Here is a 19,672-nt window from a genome sequence, read left to right on the forward strand (position 1 = left end):
ACTAATTCTGATAAAATTATATTCTAAATATTTATGTTATTTAATTGTTTAATAGATCAATAAATAGGATTAATCAAATCAATAAATATGAAAATCCTCAAATATTTGACTATATCGTGGAAATATAGTATATTAATGTAGTAGTGTTCTTAAGATAAGATAAAAGAGAGAATATAATTTCGGTGCAAGAAAATTAATATGAAAACATAGCTTTATTGTGACATTGATTAAAAAAAATTTATTGAGTAGCAGAAAATTAGTGCAATAGGGCAAAATCTGAAGTTCAAATTTTGAAAATCTTCATATCCTTTAACAATTTTCAAATATATATATTTTTTCTAAAAGTAATCAATCATTCATATTTAAAAAGAAAAAGAAAAAAAGGAAGCAAATGCGAGTGTACTTTAGCCAAGTCTGACAAAAATTTTACATACCCACCCCATTAACAAATTTTTTTTTTTCACCTCTTTGATAAAAAGCCCTCTGGGGTAAGGAAAGTAAAGAATATTTCCTATCAATCTATCATATTTGCCTTGAGACCAAATTGACATCAAAGAAACATTCTCCTGATGGTTCTAGCAGCAGCACGGGAAATCAGCCGTCCAGCCAGATCTGCCGGCAAAAGAAGCAACTGCTGTTGCATCTCTGGTGGGAGCTGTCATACATTTATAAGATTTAGTCAGCCAAAGCAACATTTGAGTCGAAAAAAACCCTGGTTTTCTAAAGCTATTGTCTCTGCTTTAAGTGGTTTGATGCGAAACTCCCACATTGGTTTAGGAAGCCAAAGTGAAAAAGCTCACAAGGAGATCGAGGGTCCAAGGCCAGGAAGTCGCATTCAAGGGCTCAGACAAAAAAAATAAAAGAAGAAACAAATGGGCTAAAGTTCTCAATGCCAGTGAATGTACACGGTTTTTTGGATATCCATGGCAGGCTTTCATTCCCTAATATGGAATTATTTGTTGTGACAATTTCCTAATAGGTCTAAAATGCCATTAAAATCACACAGGAAGTTGTGTGTTTATTCAAGGGTCTACTAGCGTTGAACACATATTATAAACATTAATGAGCATACCTCAGGAATAACAGAAAGCACGGGCAGAATCTCTTGAACTGATGAAAATTGATAGAAGACAGACAATATGTCTTCCAAGTATTTATCTTGATTCTTGTATGCATTATTCCCATTCACCTCCTACATGAATGATAGTTGAGATTATCAGATGCAGCAGATAATGGTATGAAATATTGTCATTTAGGAAGTATTTATCATTCAAGCATTAGAAAAAGATTTACTCATACATTTGCATTTGTGTGTCAGAATGTGTACCAATTTTAAAAAAATATCGATACATTCTTTTACCTCCCGTTTGAAATCAAGAATTTCATAAGAATTCAATCAATTGATTTTTTTTATCATTTTGCTGTTTGAAATGAAAAAAATTTAGTTCTTTTTAATTTTAAAAATTTCATTTTAAAAGAAATTGAAATTATACATGATTTGGTAGAAATATCGATACATTCTTTTCTGAATCGTTTCGAACGAGGGCAAAAGTTTTGGAACACTTCAATTCAATATCCAATTGTATCAATGACAATGAAAGAAAAGTAACTTACCATGGTGGAACTACTGTTCTGTTGGGGACCAGACAACAGAAGCATAAGGCGACGCAATGTTCTCAAATTCGTCATGTCTTCCTCGGTCAATGATGAGGATGAAGAGGGAGCGACAAAAGGTATGCTTGTAATGGCCATAGAAGTTAAAGAATCAAGTGTTGCTAGCCCAAGTGCATCCATACCCTATATGCATTCAAAAGGTAGTTTGAGGCATCAGAGAAACTCACAACAAATTGATCGCCACTACATGAACTAGCATAGCTTTCATGTTAAAACTCCAATAGAGAAAAAGGGAAAACAAAGTGATCCACTGGGCACATTTTTGGAAACTACAGGCAAAGCAAACAGAACATAGCTGATAATTTCTCAATCATATAGACTCGACTGTGGACTATGGAAAAGCCTTAATTAACTATTAAATTTAGACTAAATCTAACTCATCTCAAAAACTAGCTCAAGGAGGAGGATTTTCCAATATCTCTATAAGGGGCATATTATCCTTATTCCAAATCAACAAGAGTTTCAATACATTCCCAAGAATAAGTCGGAGCGTGGAAGGGTACCAACACAAATTTCAGCCATTATTAGCAAGGGCATACTCAACCACAGAAGCACCAACAGATGGAGATATTCACAGTTGGATTAACCAAATTAAACAAAATGGATGTGGAACTTCAAAATCCACTCAAATTTGCAATGGCCATGAGCTTAGCAAAGACCTTCGGAAAAAAAAAAAAAAAGAGTTTGATGCAAAATGGAGCTGTAGGAAAATTTTTACCAACTTGGATGGGAAATAAACAATATGCATCCTCATCATCCACTTTACTCCAAAACCAAAGCACCAATACTCCGACAGTGTTCACAGTTAGTCACAACAGTAGCACTTAGGGCCCAAGTGCATACTGTGACTGGAGGGGGGGGTGATCCAAGTGAAAGCATACTGTGACTGAAGAAGCAATCAAGAGGTTTTAATTCAATGGACCTTTGAGCTCGAGGACAAGTTCTTTGTCTAAGGGGAGTGATGTTATGGACTCTTTTCTGGTATTTAATTTATTTTAAGATTAGATTGCTTTATCTTTTATTTCTTTATTTTCTTGGAACCCCATTTCAATAGAATTTGTATTAAACAGTAACACTATTCTTTATTCATTGCTAGAATATCAAAAATAAAATAAGCAAATTTATTTCATCTACATTGAGATCTGAAGTCTGAACTCTCTTTTAACAAGTTCAAAAGGTCAAAACTCCCTTCATTGAGCTCACAACAACAACAATTGGGCGAGAAAAGAGTCAAGGAAAACCAATGGCTTCGGCCTCGGACTCTGATTTTACTATAAACAGACATGTGACGCGATCCATATCTAGGGGGCATAACAGTGGCATTGTTCTAAAGATTTGCTTATATTGTTTACACACATTTGCATTGAACTTGTACCCCTAGTATTTGGGGACATAGATTCATTCCAACATGTTTGATGTTGAGTGGTTTGCCTGATAAAGTGAATATGGGTTGCATTCTCTCACCAAATCAAGCAATCTCTCATTCTCTCAGTTCTCTGCTTCAATTCACACAAAATTCCACTTAGCGGGTCTTCAAAATTTTCCCTTCTTAGCAATGGCAGTCATAGTAATTTTATATTTTCTGGGGTCAACATACAAAAAAAAAAAAAATTCATTTGATTATCAAAATGTTAGAAGATCCAACATTTGAAAAAAGCTATAAGACGAGCCAATCTAATCAATCTTTTCATGTAAAAAAAAGGGAGAACAAACTAGTCAAATTCAAACAAGCCACACAAATAAGCAACTTAATTTTAGTTTTTATCAAAAAGAGTTCAGTAATTAAATTTATTAGGTGTCAATTTAGAGAAATATATATATAAAGGTTGGTCAATTGACCCCACATTTTTATACTTGGATCCACCACTGCTTTTTAGTTATTAAATTTTTTCCTTAATTTTCTTCATAATTATCAAATTTCTTAGCTCCAAAGAAACCCAATTCAGTTTTGTATAACCCATGGCATCATTTTGATCGTCCTTTCAGTCTTCCCTTGACTTGTTTTGTCACTAGCGACAAACCACCACACAATTCTTTGTTTCTTGAACTTGCGCACTGAAATTCTCAGGCTTTGTCCTAAAATCCTCATGGTTCCTTTTACATCCAAAAGACCAAGGATCCAAATCATAAGGAAAATGAAAGCCTTTTTTTTCTCAGTGAAGGATAGATTTGTTCAATTTATGGTTTCAATTGACTTAGAATATTTGGAAAAAAAAAAATTAACAGGACTAGTTCTTACAATATTAAATTACAAGCATGTTTTAGTTTGGTTTAAAAATAAAAGGATCAGTGAATGAATTTTGACTTGCCACAGGGACTTAAAAATAATTTAACCTTATACTAAAAGCATATTGGGCATTTTTTAAAAATAAATTATTCAATTTGAAGCAAATCGGAGCCTATATGATCTTTGAAAAAAATTCCGTAACAGTCATCCCTATGGCCTAATATGCTGGTGGTGGTGGCTGTCTCATCAATGCATAAATCCAATAGTAAGTGAAAAAAGATCTCAAAGTGTCCTGGAAAAAGTCAGCAGGACAACAGGCAGTGCAGCACATGTAGATCAATATCACTAACTGAAGAAGAAAATCACCTCAAGTCTTGTCTCTTCATCATTCAGCATTATGAGTAATCAATAAACACATACGTGCTACATAAGTTTAAGAAAAAAAAAAAAAGAAAAGCACTTACCTTAGCAACTTCTTGAAGAAGTATTTCCCTCACAAAGGCTCCCTGCAATAATTTTCAATTAAGAATTGAAAGGAAAAAAAAAAAGAAGTTACACTTGTTAATGACAAGTCGCAAAATTATATGGAAAAAAAAAACTAGAAGACCGTAGAAAAACCAAGGAAAAAAAAAATACCTTCTCAGTTAATGTGAAGGAAAGAACTTGCTTGATAGCCACTTTGGAACTAGTTTGTGCTATTTGCTGCTTGACCAAGGCCCTTTCAGTACGAGCACGAAGAGACTGCCACAGGATTAGAGGTTATGAAAAAATTAATTCAAGGTAACTAAATATCAGAATGAAGAAAGAAAAGAACAAAGAAATTTAGCTCGATAAGCCCATGATGGTGCCATTTGTTATTGCAAAAGAGAGTTTAAAAAATGAAAATTATGAATCAGGCCAGATACAGAGGTTCAAAATCAACAACTATTATCAGACATATCCCACAAAGCAACTGGCCATCAGTCAGGTTGAAACTGATCAACTCGAAATTTTAGTATTCAAAGTTGATGTGGACCTAGAACGAACGCAGTTCGACATAAGTATATTTCATTTTCTTTTGAAAAGAAAAAAAAGAAACAAGAATTGCATGTGGGCTGGATAAATTTGGAACTTAAATAACATATTATAGCAAGTCTTAGCTAGGGTGGCTGCAGGAGTCCCCAGACGAACAAAAAAGAAAAGAGGAGAGAGAGAACGGGAGAAAAGACCCTTTTCCAAAGCCCAAATTTGTGGGGTGTTGGGTAGTCCCCAAGTCATGAATGGTCCGTGCTTATAAAAGCTACTAAGGGAGTGAAGACAATTAAGGAATGCTCAAGTTTGATAATAAATTAAAGGAAATATTATAAGGGAAAGGGAAAGAAAAAAAAATTGACGGAGGATAACGAGTCCTTTTAAGCAAGCTAAGCATCTAACAAGGTTAATAAAGAAGACTTAAAAAGGTACAAGCCCTCTAATTTTATTCTATACTACTGAAAGGAATTGCTCTAAAAGCTCCAGAAGGCCCTTGCCAACAAAGAATCCAAGAAAATTATATTATCCCACAATAAATTAAGATAAGGTTTCAATTTTTAAAAAATGTATACAGTCCTCTTCATTTAAATGCTCTATCAGACTGTAAATACAGCACCACTCCAAAGAACTTCAACATCATTTTGATGGAATAATCAGAATCCAGAAAATAATTATGTCACAGGGGTTCTTCACAGAGAAATGGAAATTTATTTAGCTACGAAATCAGAGATTAAAGTAATTGATTAATTACAACAACAATCGAGATAAAAACATATTAAGGGACAGACGGGTTTGAGAGAAAAATAGAGAAAGTCACCTCCGAAAGTAGAGATTCTAAACGATCAATTCTGAAAACACCTTCCTGAAAAGGGAAACAGAATTCAATATGCTTAGTACTGAACACAGAATAATGTTTGCATATCTAACAATGTAGAAAAGATTGCAGATATGCCTTGTAAAGAAGAGCTTGCAAAGATGACTTCAACTTTGGTGAGCTGTCAGTTAGTACTTTTCTAGCAATCCATGGGTATGTACTACCTAAAACTTTGTAATTTGGGTCAAAACTGATAGCAATGCCCTCCAGCACTGCAAGACTAAAATCCAAGAAAAGGAATGTGAAATTTAGGCAGGCAATATTAATATTCATGGGATAAGAGAAGGCATAAAGAACTTGGAACTACTGACAACGCTTCAAAAATGATAGTGTTCATATGATGCAACAATATGACTACCTCCGGATGACAAGAGAAAAATATGAAGGTATTTGAAATTTGAACTTGTACCTGCAAATAATGAACATCAAGTCACTTACCTCATTTGGGAAACCTAATCAGCAATTTAAGGGTACATTTGGATAGATGAGGATTTCAAAAGAATGGATAATAAAATTTTCTCATTTTCTACTTAAAACACAAATTCAATACAAATCCGCGCTCCCTTATACCAGCACAAGTTAGTTATATATGAAGCAAATATCTTGTTAGTATAAAAGTTGCCAGTTTCTATGAGAATACATTACATCGTTGTTCCCAAGTTTCCCAAAAGGTCTCCAAAACTTATATTACGGACTCCTTTTGCAACAGCACTTTGGAGGACTCCTACAGATAAGTAGGTGATATCAGAGACTTGTAATACAACTCCAAAGAAAAGCACAAGGTAATCCAGTCCAACAATGCAAAGATTTAGAATTACAGCCTCATAAACACATGAAATGAAACCTGTTAAAGCTTTTGTAACAGCCTCCTTGTCTGCAGTTGGTGGAAGAAACCTGTAAAGCAAAAAAGTAACTCAGCCTTAGAGATACTCACATCAATGAGAATAACTTTCCAGCAATTGGTTTAAAAGATAGATAATAAACAGACCCAAGAGTAACGAAGTCCTTAGCAAGTGAATCAAAATCCCGATTTACAAGATGGAGACAAGCTTCGATAAACCCATCTCGGAGTTCTTGTCTAAATTCACCCATCATTCCAAAATCTGGCGGGGAAGGACATTAAAAGTCAATTCTGCATGGTATATGAACTCCATTGACACAATATGGTGTACATGCAGTTCCAATGATGCTAGCAAAACAATACTAGATACAGAATCCAGACAAAAGACGTCATTCAATCGTTTTTGTCAATGCAGATGACAAGTGATGACCAAATCAGTAAGCTTAAAATCATTAATAATCTTACATCCAAGAATTTTATCAGAACTTCAGTATTTGTTTTTTGAAATCTCTGTTTAATATACTTGTGCAATTATACAATAGTATTTGATAACAGATTTTCATATGTGATCCTATACTCAACAACCAGCATAAGGCGTTTAACAACCCTCTTTACCCAAAAAAAGGCCTGACAAATCACACTTCAATCGACCTGTTAACCATACCACCTCAGTTAGGTATGTGGGTAATGTGCTCTTATCCTCTTTGAGCTAGTTTTTGGAAGTGATTTAGGGCTATATCTATCTTCCTATCATGGCTTCAGAGACTCTAACTGATATTAGACCTCCCATAAGTGTCGATCCTAGCTGTTAACCCTAGCTGCGAAGGGGAGGGGAGTGTTTTAAGTAGAGGCATGTGGTACGTGCCCCTTATAAGACTTGCACAACCCTTCCCTTTAGCTAGTTTTAGAGAGTGAGTTAGACCCATCCCATTTTATTAAGATAGTATCTGAAGCCATGCCAACTGATGTTGGTCCCTTCCATAAGTGTTTACACTCCAAGTAGTAGTTCAAGGCACGAGGGGTGTGTTAAATATACCACATCAAATTAAATATATGAGTAATATACCCTTTATGAAGACTTGGGTAATACTCCCTCCCCCCTTGAACTAGCTTTTTAGGTAACTTTTAGGTGTGAGTTAGGCCTAGGTCCATTTTTTTATCATGGCATCAAAATCTCTCAACCTAATGTTAGGCCTCCTATATGTATTCACTTTCCAAGGATTAGCCCTTGGTATGAAGAGATATGTTAAGTACCTCATATCAATTAGATATATGGGTATGTGCCTCTTATAAAGAGTTAAGGAATCCTCCCTTTAACCTAGGTTTTTGGGGGTGATCTAGACCAAGTCCATTTTCTTTTCACGACCAACCAAATTAATAATAAAACAAGCTTAGCACAAGATGCAACATCAAACGCAATAGTCAAACAATCTGGTTGGTTCTAGCATCAAAAGTTTAAAGAAGTTGGAGAAGCCCACATAATACATAATTCCATACAAAATTTACACCTAAATAGTATGAGATTATGCAATGAGTTAAAAGAAGTGAAAAGATAATACGGGGAAATTACATAGTATGAGATTATGCAATGAGTTAAAAGAAGTGACTAGATAATAGGGGGAAATTACATTCTAAGCAATCAAACAGACAAAAATACCTAAATAAGCTAGTTTCCCATCAGATGTACGAAGAAGGTTTCCAGGGTGTGGATCAGCATGATAGAATCCATATTCCAAAAGTTGATTAAATGAGCAATAAACTCCTACCTATTCAACTCCAAAAAGAGTAATCCAACTTAGCCATAGAATTGTACAATAGAGGCATATAAAATAATCATCAAGAACCACAAAATTGAAGGTAGTTTCAAAAAATACCTCAACCAAGTAAATATCCTTCACTTCAGACAACTTTTGCCCCTATAAAAAGTATATAATAATAATAGAAGAAAAGAAGAAGAACAACAAAAACAAAAACAACAAATATACACATACAAAGTGATGTAGAACCAAATGAACACACTAGAAGGAAAAATAAATGAAGCTTATAAAATTCTATTAATTCTTAATTGTCAATAATCATAACTCTACAAAAACCTAAATTACATGATCCTACTACTACCAGAACTACGAATCTAAAAATAGGGGAATCCTAAACTAACTGGAAAGTTCTAAACCTATTGCAAATGTTTAAATATTCCTAAAATACTAGCAACTTAAACTTCCTAATAAAGATTGTACTAGTAAATTTGAATTAAATGTCTTAATTTTACAATTAAAAATTAAAACAGGGAAAAATAATTCCTAAATCTGGATTTTGTTAACTGCATCACAAGGAAAAGTTGTATAAAATATATTGACATTAGACAAAAAGACAGAGGGAAAGAGAGAGAGAGAGAGAGAGAGAGAGAGAGAGATAGAGAGAGAGTTTTATAAGTAAATTAAATCTAGTCATGGTTCTGGGCTAGTTCCGGTTCAGAACTGGTGGTTCAATGGGTGGTTCAATGTGTTTTGGTTGTTCGAACTAGAACAGGCCTAGATTTTAACTTCGAAATGGTTTTGGTTTTTGACAGTTATGGTCCGATTTCGGTTTTTGACAGCCCCTATATAGTTTTTAAGCACTTATGGTTCCAGTTAAGCCAAAATTCTAAGCAGTTCGGTCCATTTCCAATTCTAGTTTGAAAAAATTGTAAAGTAAAAAAATATAGATAAAATTTAGATAAAATTAAACAAATAAAAATGAAGTTTGATTTACCTAAGTTGTATTGTGAATAAACAAATGGGGAATAATATATTTGAGAAGCGCAATAATATATTAATTGGTTATGATAAAAAATATATCATTTGCCGTAGAAGGTTGTTAAATTTGGACTATGTCTAACTCACTCCACAAATTAACTCAAAGGAGAGGAATGCCAAAAGACGCTTATAAGGGGCACATTACCCCTATCCAAAACCGACGTGAGATTCAACCAACCTCTTCATGCCCATGATTACAGTCATGTCCAGGATTACAATGGGGCATGATTCACGAGAAGCCAAATATTGATGGAAGATTTTGATACCATCTTAAATTTACAATAATAAGAGAGAAGAAAATAACACAAGAAGACGTGGTTCGGCTATGAGAGCCTACATCTACGCATACAAAACCTCAAAGGGCTACATCTTTATTGAATTGAATTCACCACTAATATAAAGATTTCCCTATTTATAATAAAACATCTAAGACATATATGATATGATACCATAAATGAAAGGATTCTTCAACTATAATAGGAATATATCAAATCTATAATCATAGAAATGTATAATATAATTATTCTATCTATTTAGGAATACAAATCCTATATTAAATAGATCTAACTTTCCATAATATTCTCCCTTAATTGTAACTTGGAATCTCATCAATTCTAACAAAGGTCAATATAAAATATTGGATAAATATATTGTGAATATAGAAATAAGGAAATTGAGAGTCTAAGAGAAAGGCTATTGAATAAATTGAGAATTTGAGAGAACTGAGAAATTAGAGAGGATATAGTTTTTGAAACAATTGAAAATATTTTAAAAAATAAATAAAATTTTGAAAGTAAAATTAGAGAATTAAAAAAAAAAATGTCATACCGTTTGGTACCAATGGTCTATTTCAAAATGTACCATTGGAAGAACTAGGCTGCACACCTGCAGGCCTCCAGCCTACGTGGCCCTTTTTAAAAAAAATTAAATTGAAATCAAACTAGACTGGCGGTTCAAACCGGCCGGTTCCAGATCAAGGAAAGGGGGCCATAATCAGCCCCCTAGTAGACGGTATGGTTCGATTCCAGAAATCGAAATCGTTTAACCGGTCCAGTCCTGGGTTTGACCTAGCCGGTTCCATTCGATTCACAATCCAAACCAGACCATGACTAGATCTACCTAAATCTTTCAAAAAAGCATATGTAGGCAACAATTTTAAGCAATTGCCATTTGATATGTCTTGTCATCTTGAAATATATCAGTCTAGGAACCAAATGCCACTTGTACCAAATTTAAGAGTCTATCTTCAAATGCAGGACTTGCATATGCAAGAATTATTTCTTTGTTTTTTTTTAACTATTCCTTTATGAGTTCTGTAAAACAAAAGTAGTCTTGGTGAGTAAGTAGGGAATTAGATGGGCAGCCAACAAAAAATGGATTTGTGCTTAGTGGTTATCCTATTTTTTAAGGGACATAAATAAGATAGAAAATGATCACTTACAAATGTGATCCATACCAAAAAAAGTGGAAGTTGCTGCAAACAGCAACTAAAAAGGAAAAAACAGTTGATATCATATTTTCTTTCAAAAAGGGGGGAAAAAGAAGATAACCATGAGGTCTGTTAAATTTGGGCCAGACCTAATTCACCCCAAAAGCTAGCTCAAAGGGGAGGAGTGCCTATGGCCCATATAAGGAGCACATTACCCCTTTCCTCAACCGTTGTGGGATTCAACACACCCCCTCACGCCCAGAATTTTTACTGGTGCGTGGCACATTTATGGGGCGCCCAACATCGGATGGGGAGGCTTTGATACCATGTTAATTTGGGTCAGGCCTAACTCACCCCAAAAGCTAGCTCAAGGGGGAGGTTTACTTATGACCCATATAAGGGGCACATTACCCCTTTCCACAATCGATGTGGGATTCAACAAGGTCAAAGTTAGTTGATTTGAGATGCCTCATGATCATAACCCAATTCCACAACTTGGTCAATTAGTAATTTGATAAGAGTTTTGTATGTTATTTATGCTATACCATAGATAGCACAATGGTTCAACAGTTGAGTGGTTACCCCCAAAAAATATACTTCCAAATCTTCAATTTATTTCATCTTTCTTTTCCCTATACATTATCCAATATCCATTGATAAGATTGGAAGAATTTCAGTCGTCAGTAGGTGAGTCAGGAGTGGGTGCTGCTGCAACCCAACGTTGTTGGCAGCAGCACATGATAGTGGCTGGTGATACAAAACCACATTACCATCCAACATAACCGTACCCTGTGCAAGATTCTATCAGTTAGTTGTACATTTTTGAAGTGAACTTGAATATATGAGGTGAATCAAGAGATAATAACAATATGATTTTGAGAATTTATGGTGTTTATCTAATTACAAACTGCTATATTAGAAATTTCTTTGACGCAACGTGTGCATTGAGATTAAAGGTCATGTGGTGAAGCAGGATGTGGATGACCAATATCTGAAAATTAATGATTACCAGGTGTGGAACGGAATCAAAGCAGGTGGATGGTGGTGACTGTAACATATGATGGGAAGTGAATTTATTAGAAAGGGGTAAGATGAGCTCTTTTTCTGTTTTAGATCTGATGTGGCAACAGTTAATTTATTTTTATTTTCTTGGCATCACAATTCAATGCAGAAAAACCCCTGTTAAAAGCCAATTAGTTCACCATTTCTTAATAGTTAGCGACAAAGGATACCACAATCAACATCCAAAGAGAATCATCCTCAAGAGGAAAAACATGGGATGTGTTTCTACATGGAATGCAGAAGATTAAGCCAGGAAACTCTTCATTTTTTTTTTATAATTTGTTGCATAACATGGTCTAATGTGCATAAAGGGAACATGGGAATAAACAAAGGGAGATCAAAGTGGGTGATTAAATTTGGAAATCCTATTGGCATGCCATTATTGAAGGTACCTAAAAGAACAAAATAACCAATTATCCATGAAAGGGCAATTTTTGCATCTATAACTCAGAAAGGTTAATCAAAGAGGGCTTTGACTATGATAATATTTCAAATGAAAAGGAAAAGGAAAAATCCTGGTAACCATGTAGCAGAAGTCCTTAACCTAGGAAGCTAAGTGAGCTGCACATTCAGTAGCAAAATCAATTGAGTTATGGGACTGGAAGGGCACCATTCGTTCTTTGGGGGGAAATGGCTCTTATTTTTGATATCTGTCACCATTTCTGGTTAGTCGGGATGGAAAGAAACAGAAGGGTTTCAATAAAGAGGAATACAGTACTACACTGTTAGAGATTGGGGGCCTAGGACCATCAGACTTGGAATTGTAGGTGTTAAATTTGGGCCAGGCCTAACTCACTCCAAAAGCTAGCTCAAGGGGGAGGAGTGCCTATGGCCCATATAAGGGGCACATTACCCCTTTCCACAACCGATGTGGGATTCAACACACCCCCTCACGCTCAGAATTTTTACTGGTGCGTGGCACATTTATAGGGCGCCCAACATCGGATGGGGAGGCTCTGATACCATGTTAAATTTAAGTCAGGCCTAACTCACCCCAAAAGCTAGCTCAAGGGGGAGGATTGCCTATGACTCATATAAGGGGCACATTACCCCTTTCCACAACCGATGTGGGATTCAACGCACCACCTCACGCCCAGAATTTTTTACTGGTGCGTGGCACATTTATGGGGCGCCCAACATCGGATGGGAGGCTCTGATACCATGTTAAATTTGGGCCAGGCCTAACTCACTCCAAAAGCTAGCTCAAGGGAGAGAGTGCCTATGGCCCATGTAAGAGGCACATTAGCATAGGCACTCCTTCCCCTTGAGCTAGCTTTTGGGGTGAGTTAGGCCTGACCCAAATTTAACATGGTATCAGAGCCTCCCATCCGATGTTGGGAGCCCCATAAATGTGCCACGCACCAGTAAAAAATTCTGGGCGTGAGGTGGTGCGTTGAATCCCACATCGGTTGTGGAAAAGGGTAATGTGCCCCTTATATGAGTCATAGGCAATCCTCCCCCTTGAGCTAGCTTTTGGGGTGAGTTAGGCATGACCTAAATTTAACAGTAGGAAACATTTTGCTGACATTCACATTGCTAAATGTTAACGACTCACTTCTTTTTGTATTTCTCATGCCCTTGGTACCCATTAGGGATCTTCCTCATTAGAACAAACATGTAAGGCACACAACTAGGGAAAAAAGAAGTACCTCAACCCATTCCATTACAAGGACCTTTTGAGTTGTGAGTTTCATATGCATTTCTGGAACCAAAACATCTTGTATACCACCATAGAGTTTCCTGTTTAAGCATTTAGAATAATGTAAGATATAATAAATTACAAAGTACAATACCAGAATATACTAGCATGTTAACCCTTTTTTGGTCTATGAAATAATAAAAGAAGCATAAACAAAATCAGAAGGTTCCACTGCCTAGGCATGGTTCAAGGGAACTTTCCTGCACATGAGAACCTTAAACTGTCTGAAAAACTTTACAAGAATGCTCCATCAGTCATCACACTTCCACTTAGACAATTACAAGAAATACTTAAATTTAATTTTAGTTTGATGCAATTCGTGCAATGGAAACATACAATTTCACTCACAAAATATCATTATATCCACATCCAATTTGAGGATGCATTCCTCATAGATTAAGAATGCACTATGTAGAAGTCTTACTGAATATACTACGTAAAATGATTGCAAATAATCAGAAACTCAAAAATTGACATGTAAATCACATATTAGAAGGCCCTGAAACATGAGGAAGGTAGGGTATGAAGGAAAGCATGATAGTGGCTCTTCCTCATTGCAAAGTGACAATCTATTAAACATTTAATTGAAGAAAAATAACAATAATATAAAGTGCATGATATGTTTCCTTTCACCGATTGAAAAAGTGCATACAGGAGTCAATTAGTGGCAGAAAAAAAAATACTGATAATAGGCAGAAAATTTAAAAACAGAAATATCAAGTCTAGATTTTTAATTTTTTCAATTTGTCTTACCTAAACTTAAGTCCGTTATTTGCTTCCTTCACATAGTCCATCTCCTGCATTCAATGTGATTTACCTGTATTCAATATGAAGTTCTAAGAATATTCCTCCAATTAGCTAAAAGTAACATATAGTAGAAAATTTATTAGACTTTAACTTCTGATTTACAAAATCAAGAAAGATAACTAAAGAAATAAAAGACTAAGAGAAGATTCTTTTCTTCTATACTCTTTTTTTTTTTGTTCCTTTAGCCAAAAATATCATTTGTTTTCAATTTGATCCATTTGCTTTTAGCATCATTCATTTTATTGCTTAGTAGAAGATATTCATAAAATCAATTTCATACTCTGCTCTATGGAAGTATAGATGGATTTTTTACTTGCTAAATCAGAAGCGACGACAAGTAACAACACAACTATCACAATTTCTTAGCTCAATCCGAAAAAATGGGGAAATTAAATTTCCATTTACACAAAGTTTTGTGGAAACCATGTGGTTGAAATGACCATAGCACACACCAACATGGATTAACTGCACTTACATCAGTTGTTCAAATTTTGACATGCTCAGCTACCACTCTATCGATTGAAGAACCATCAAAATCCACCAAGACAGATCACTTGTTAACAAAATAAATTTCAAAAGCATTTATGGAAATCTTGCAAAGACTTGGAAACAGAAGTAATTGAATCTAAGCTATCAGCAGTAATAATATTTGGTTAAACTGGCCCCGCATCTAAGTTAGAACTTTATTTATAGAATAAGTATTTCTTTTTTAATGTGAAAATAATTATAAGTTCCTGAAGTAAAATAAGGTAGGTGCAACCATGGGTACAAGCGCTCTACATAATTCATGCACTAGAAGAAATGAAAGCAATATATATTATTTATGTAGAAAAAATACTTTGTTTTACAAGTAAAGAGTGTAAGGGATAAAAAGTACCCGAAAAAGACTTGATGCCCATTCATCAACAACTGCCTGCAAATTGAAGCATGTGCTTCTTAGTTATTAACATTAAAATTTAAAGAATAAAACCCATGTTCTAAGTCATTCATTCAAGTGTGATAATATGAAGTACCTGGAGATCGGAGTTAAATTTGCCTGCTCTCTTCACTATTCCTGCTATAAATCGCAAGATCAGTATGTCTAGGGCAATAGCAGCCTGGACTCCTGGCCTCTGCACTTTGATAGCAACAAGCTGTCCACTATGACGAAGCCTTGCTTGATAGACCTATATGTGTGCCGGCACACACACACATGAGAAAGAGATAGGATTAGAGAGTTGTCCCTTGCATTTTCAATTGGATGACAAAACATTTATTTAAATACACCCAATATATACCCCTTCATCATAAGTCATGGTACATAACTAAGAACAAACCTGCCCAAGTGATGCTGCAGCAGTAGGCTCAGGTGAAATCTCTGAGAAAAGCTCATCTACTGGCAATCCAAGTTCCTGTTCTATTGTATTTAAAGCAACTTCAGAGGAAAATGGAGCTATTCGATCTTGTAATAATGAAAGTTCATCAAGGTATGATGGCGGTATCAAATCCTACAAGAAAATATACTGATATTATCCTACTTGCAAGATATATTCTTTCTTATTCTGCACATAAGTCAAAGAAAATGTCATCTTATAAGATATAACGATTTAATAACCACATCATGAACAGTGGTGGAGCCAGAATTTAGATCAGTGGGGGCATAAAAATCAATAGAATATTATTAGTAAAAGATAACTCAAATTAAAAGCAGAGAATAGAACTTTCAGTATAGTATATTTTATGTATGTGACATGCTTAGATACTCCTGACCACTTCCCACTTCTTCCTTTAATTAAAAAAAAAATTGAGAGCTTTTCAGGGAAAACTAATTCAAAATTTTCAAAGGTATTTACTTTATTTGAGGTTTTGAACAAAATACTCTCTAGTTCCCTACACCCTTTATTGCTTGGCCTGTCAATAATTTATAGGCAGTAACAATAGTAAAAATAATATACAGTATCCTAAGAACAGGAGAGAGGTAAAAATAATAATAACTGTTTAACAATTTATTATCCAAATATATTGAAAAAACCAAATATATTGTAATTAACTACTGAAAATAAAATCAATTTAAGCAACTACTCACAAAGTTATAAAAGTATTTAACTTAACATGATATTAGAGCTGTTCCAAAGACCAAATTGCCAATTAAGTAAAAATGTAGTCACAATATTTCTCATGTAATTATTCATATGTAAGCATTAGAAAAAGTCTTAAAGCTAGTCCATAACTAGAAGACTTATTTATAGCAGTCAATTCCTTGCTATTTTTTGTCCTTCTAACCATCCGTCAATATCAAGCAGATATTTAGGAGGATTGGTGGATCAAATTTCATGATGTTGATTTTTATTGGGACACACACTAGCATTCAACAGGAGCATCAAGCTAAAAGGTTTGTGGTAAACTGTTAATTACTGAACTCTCCAAAGAACATAAGCTCAGCAGGGCACTTGCCCTCACTCCTAATAAGCTAAATGCACCTCTGATCATGAATAGGTAAACTGCTAGAAGAAGCCTGGAATTAAGCGTGCAGTTTCCCATTTCTGTTATTCAAGAGGTTATTACAGAAGGATCTGACAGGGATGAAAGCTTGAGGTAAATGCTAATTAATGTCACTTTAGTCAAGCTTACCATGGCCTTGGAGTTTGTCTTACCTTCTAGTGGTCCTTAACTTTTGACTGGGTTATCCATAATCTGAACCTAGCCAAGAACTAAACCACAAAGTAGATTCATGGGGAAGCATATCATAAAAGTCCGCCAAATTTCGACTCCTAAAATGACCTTCCACAAGGTACAAAATTGGGTATGATTATAGTTTTTATCCATAGACTCACACTTCCCCCAATGTAAAGTGAGAAATATTATATTAAAAATATACAAATATTATTCAGTTCTTGTGATTTAATTCAATTTGCCTGTTGCTTTCAGTTGGCCATGGAAATTAAAATTTAACAAAGTCATATAAAATGACCAAGTGGACCAACAAAAGCATTTGCACTGATTTGAAAATCTTATCCAAACATTTCAATTTTGGACCATTTATGCAAACCATTCAATTTTGAAGAAATTTACACCAAAATTGAAAATCAATCGACGAATTGACATTACACTTGAGCTATGTGTGTTTCGAATGTTTAACATAATACTCCTGGATCTTATTTCATAACTCCTATCAAAATTTTTCCCCAATCAAATTTCTGCTTTAGTAAAATTTCTTTAAAATTGAAATGACTAAGTAATTGGTCAAAAAATTATTACATTTAGATGAAATCGCAAATTGGCAAAAACTTTTCGACTTTTTAGTCCAAAAGGCCTCTCAAAATTTATGGTTTAAGGTTCTAATTTTATGACTCTCGTGATTGAAAAAATAAATTAATTAGACAATTTCCTTTTCTTTTCTATTATTCCAGTCTGTTCTTTAATCCTCTCTTCATCATCCTTTCAAGTCCTTAATTATTTCTTTTTTATTTTGGAAAATGCTACATTATTTGCTATATGACTATATAATATGGTCTATATATTTCAAATAATGTTATCTAATCAACACAAGAATATACTCTTATTTTCATTTGTACATGTAATACAGTTTAAGAAGAATACACCACTATCAGAGATATGACAACTTACAGCTCGAGAGGAAACAGCCTGTGCAATTTTAACATAGGCCTGAAAACAGAAAGAAGAAATACAATTTACTACCATATCTATCTCTATGTTCTTCCCTCTGTTTTCTGGATAAATCTTAAAAACCAAACAAATATCATGAGAACCACAAAAACTTCTGAAAACCAAATTTGTGAATATTAAAACACAGAACATACAGGACCAAGTTCCAGCAATAATTTCCGAAGTTCTGCAGCTCTAATCTGCGGTTGGAAAAAAAAAAGCATAAGTCAATTAAGCACACAAAAACATGTGATTACTGTGCACCAAACATAAAAATCAGATCACATATCAGAGACATAAGGCTGTGACTCCAGCCTACCAAACATGCCTAAAAATTCTAGTCAGACATAGCTAATTTCCTCATACACCAACACCCTGGCACAAAAAAGTTCCAGCCAATGGTTTGGTTTTAGAGGTTGCTCCCTTCTAGCAATAATAGGGTGTGCCAAAATGAAATGAACAATTTTTTTATTTATTATGCCACACTAGTCACACTTTAGTATGCTCCAGCTCCACTTAATTTCTGATGGAACCACCACATTTCGGATGCTGAGACAATATCTCAAGGTTTTTCCTTCTATGGATATTCAAATACCTAATTTAGCAGACACAGTTAGATGTGCAAGAAATAGGAACAGACCCCTTGCCCTAGTCTGACTGAAGCTGAACATAATTCTTAAACAATAGATATTGTGGGACGGGTAGTATATACCTATTAATTAGTATAAAGCAGAGCAACTCTATGTTAAGCCCCCAACCCTCACGAAAAAAAAAATAAAAATCAAGACCAGCAGCCAGGGAATTAATTAACATCGCTAAATATGAAATTTTAAGTAATAACAATACCAACAACAACTATACGTTAACATTTCTTTCATAGAAGAAAAGGCTTAGATAAAGAAAAAAGAAAATAATAATAATAAACTTGCTCCAGACCTCGAACATTTGATCAGATTTCTCCGCAAGGCTATCGATGTAACGAGCTCCAAACCATCTTCCAAAAGTGGTACCAATCTGAAATAATCGTCGCAACAAAATCAACGGTTTCCTCCTACAAATAGCAGCAATTCTTTTGATATCGTACTCGATTAAAGAATCAGCTTCGCTAGAAGCAAGTTCAAATATGTAACCAGACTTCTTCGTAAACGAATCGACATCGTCACTGGGGCGGCGATTAACAGCTCGCAGTGGCTGGGGACAGGACCTGAACGGTGGTTGTTTGGGGCTTTTGGATGAGAAATTGGAACTGAAATTGGCAGGAAAGTGTTGCAAAGAAGGCGGAGGAAGGAGTAACATTGTTTTTGAGGAATTTGATACTGAAATTTTTGAATTTGCGATTGGAAGAGAGAGTGAGAAAAGAAGCAGAGTGTGAAGTCAGTTTGGCTCCTTCGAGGATGGAGTTTGTGAGCTGGTGGAGGGAAAAGATTGCGTGGCGTCTCAAGCCAACGTGGTTTTTGTTGTCCATTTATACATTATCCTTTTATCTTTCAATTTCATTTTCCCTCATTTTTATCGTTGGAGGGTTGTCCTGATTAATAATTTCACATTGCTTTATTTTTGGATTGAGGGAATAGGAGAGGAAAGAGAAAGGAAAGAAATCCAATGTTT

The 19,672-nt window shown here is 34.8% G+C and overlaps 1 protein-coding gene across 3 annotated transcripts; it reads right to left on the reverse strand.

Moving 5' to 3' along the window:
* Nucleotides 1-384: 384 nt before the first annotated feature.
* On the reverse strand, nucleotides 385-19,513 carry LOC110606616 (uncharacterized aarF domain-containing protein kinase At1g71810, chloroplastic). Of its 3 annotated transcripts, XM_043953362.1 has the most exons (22): nucleotides 19,001-19,474; nucleotides 18,220-18,264; nucleotides 18,026-18,064; nucleotides 16,252-16,309; nucleotides 15,736-15,906; nucleotides 15,433-15,585; nucleotides 15,297-15,332; nucleotides 14,366-14,409; nucleotides 13,563-13,653; nucleotides 8,502-8,543; nucleotides 8,285-8,393; nucleotides 6,775-6,889; nucleotides 6,631-6,680; nucleotides 6,432-6,510; nucleotides 6,145-6,195; nucleotides 5,865-6,006; nucleotides 5,730-5,774; nucleotides 4,538-4,642; nucleotides 4,366-4,407; nucleotides 1,615-1,797; nucleotides 1,073-1,192; nucleotides 385-655 (listed from the first exon to the last, which is right to left on the reverse strand). In XM_043953362.1, exons 3-22 carry the CDS (start codon nucleotides 18,058-18,060, stop codon nucleotides 551-553), a joined length of 1,776 nt encoding a protein of 591 aa, XP_043809297.1. In that variant the 5' UTR covers nucleotides 18,061-18,064; nucleotides 18,220-18,264; nucleotides 19,001-19,474; the 3' UTR covers nucleotides 385-550. The 3 variants fall into 3 exon arrangements, with proteins under 3 accessions (XP_043809297.1, XP_021601201.1, XP_043809296.1); XM_021745509.2 differs by lacking the exon at nucleotides 16,252-16,309 and having other exon boundaries at nucleotides 19,001-19,512; XM_043953361.1 differs by lacking the exons at nucleotides 16,252-16,309; nucleotides 18,026-18,064 and having other exon boundaries at nucleotides 19,001-19,513.
* Nucleotides 19,514-19,672: the final 159 nt, after the last annotated feature.

Source organism: Manihot esculenta, chromosome 18 (genome assembly GCF_001659605.2).
Source record: "Manihot esculenta cultivar AM560-2 chromosome 18, M.esculenta_v8, whole genome shotgun sequence".
In the NCBI taxonomy this organism is placed as follows: Eukaryota; Viridiplantae; Streptophyta; class Magnoliopsida; order Malpighiales; family Euphorbiaceae; genus Manihot; species Manihot esculenta.

Coding starts and splice junctions, on each gene's coding strand:
- LOC110606616 (XM_021745509.2), bottom strand. CDS start 19,360: ATGTTACTCCTTCCTCCGCCTTCTTTGCAACACTTTCCTGCCAATTTC. Junction 8,544..13,562: donor TTGTAATGGAATGGGTTGAG/GTACTTCTTTTT, acceptor TACTTTTTATAG/GGGCAAAAGTTGTCTGAAGT. Junction 1,798..4,365: donor TTCTTCAAGAAGTTGCTAAG/GTAAGTGCTTTT, acceptor GAATGCATATAG/GGTATGGATGCACTTGGGCT.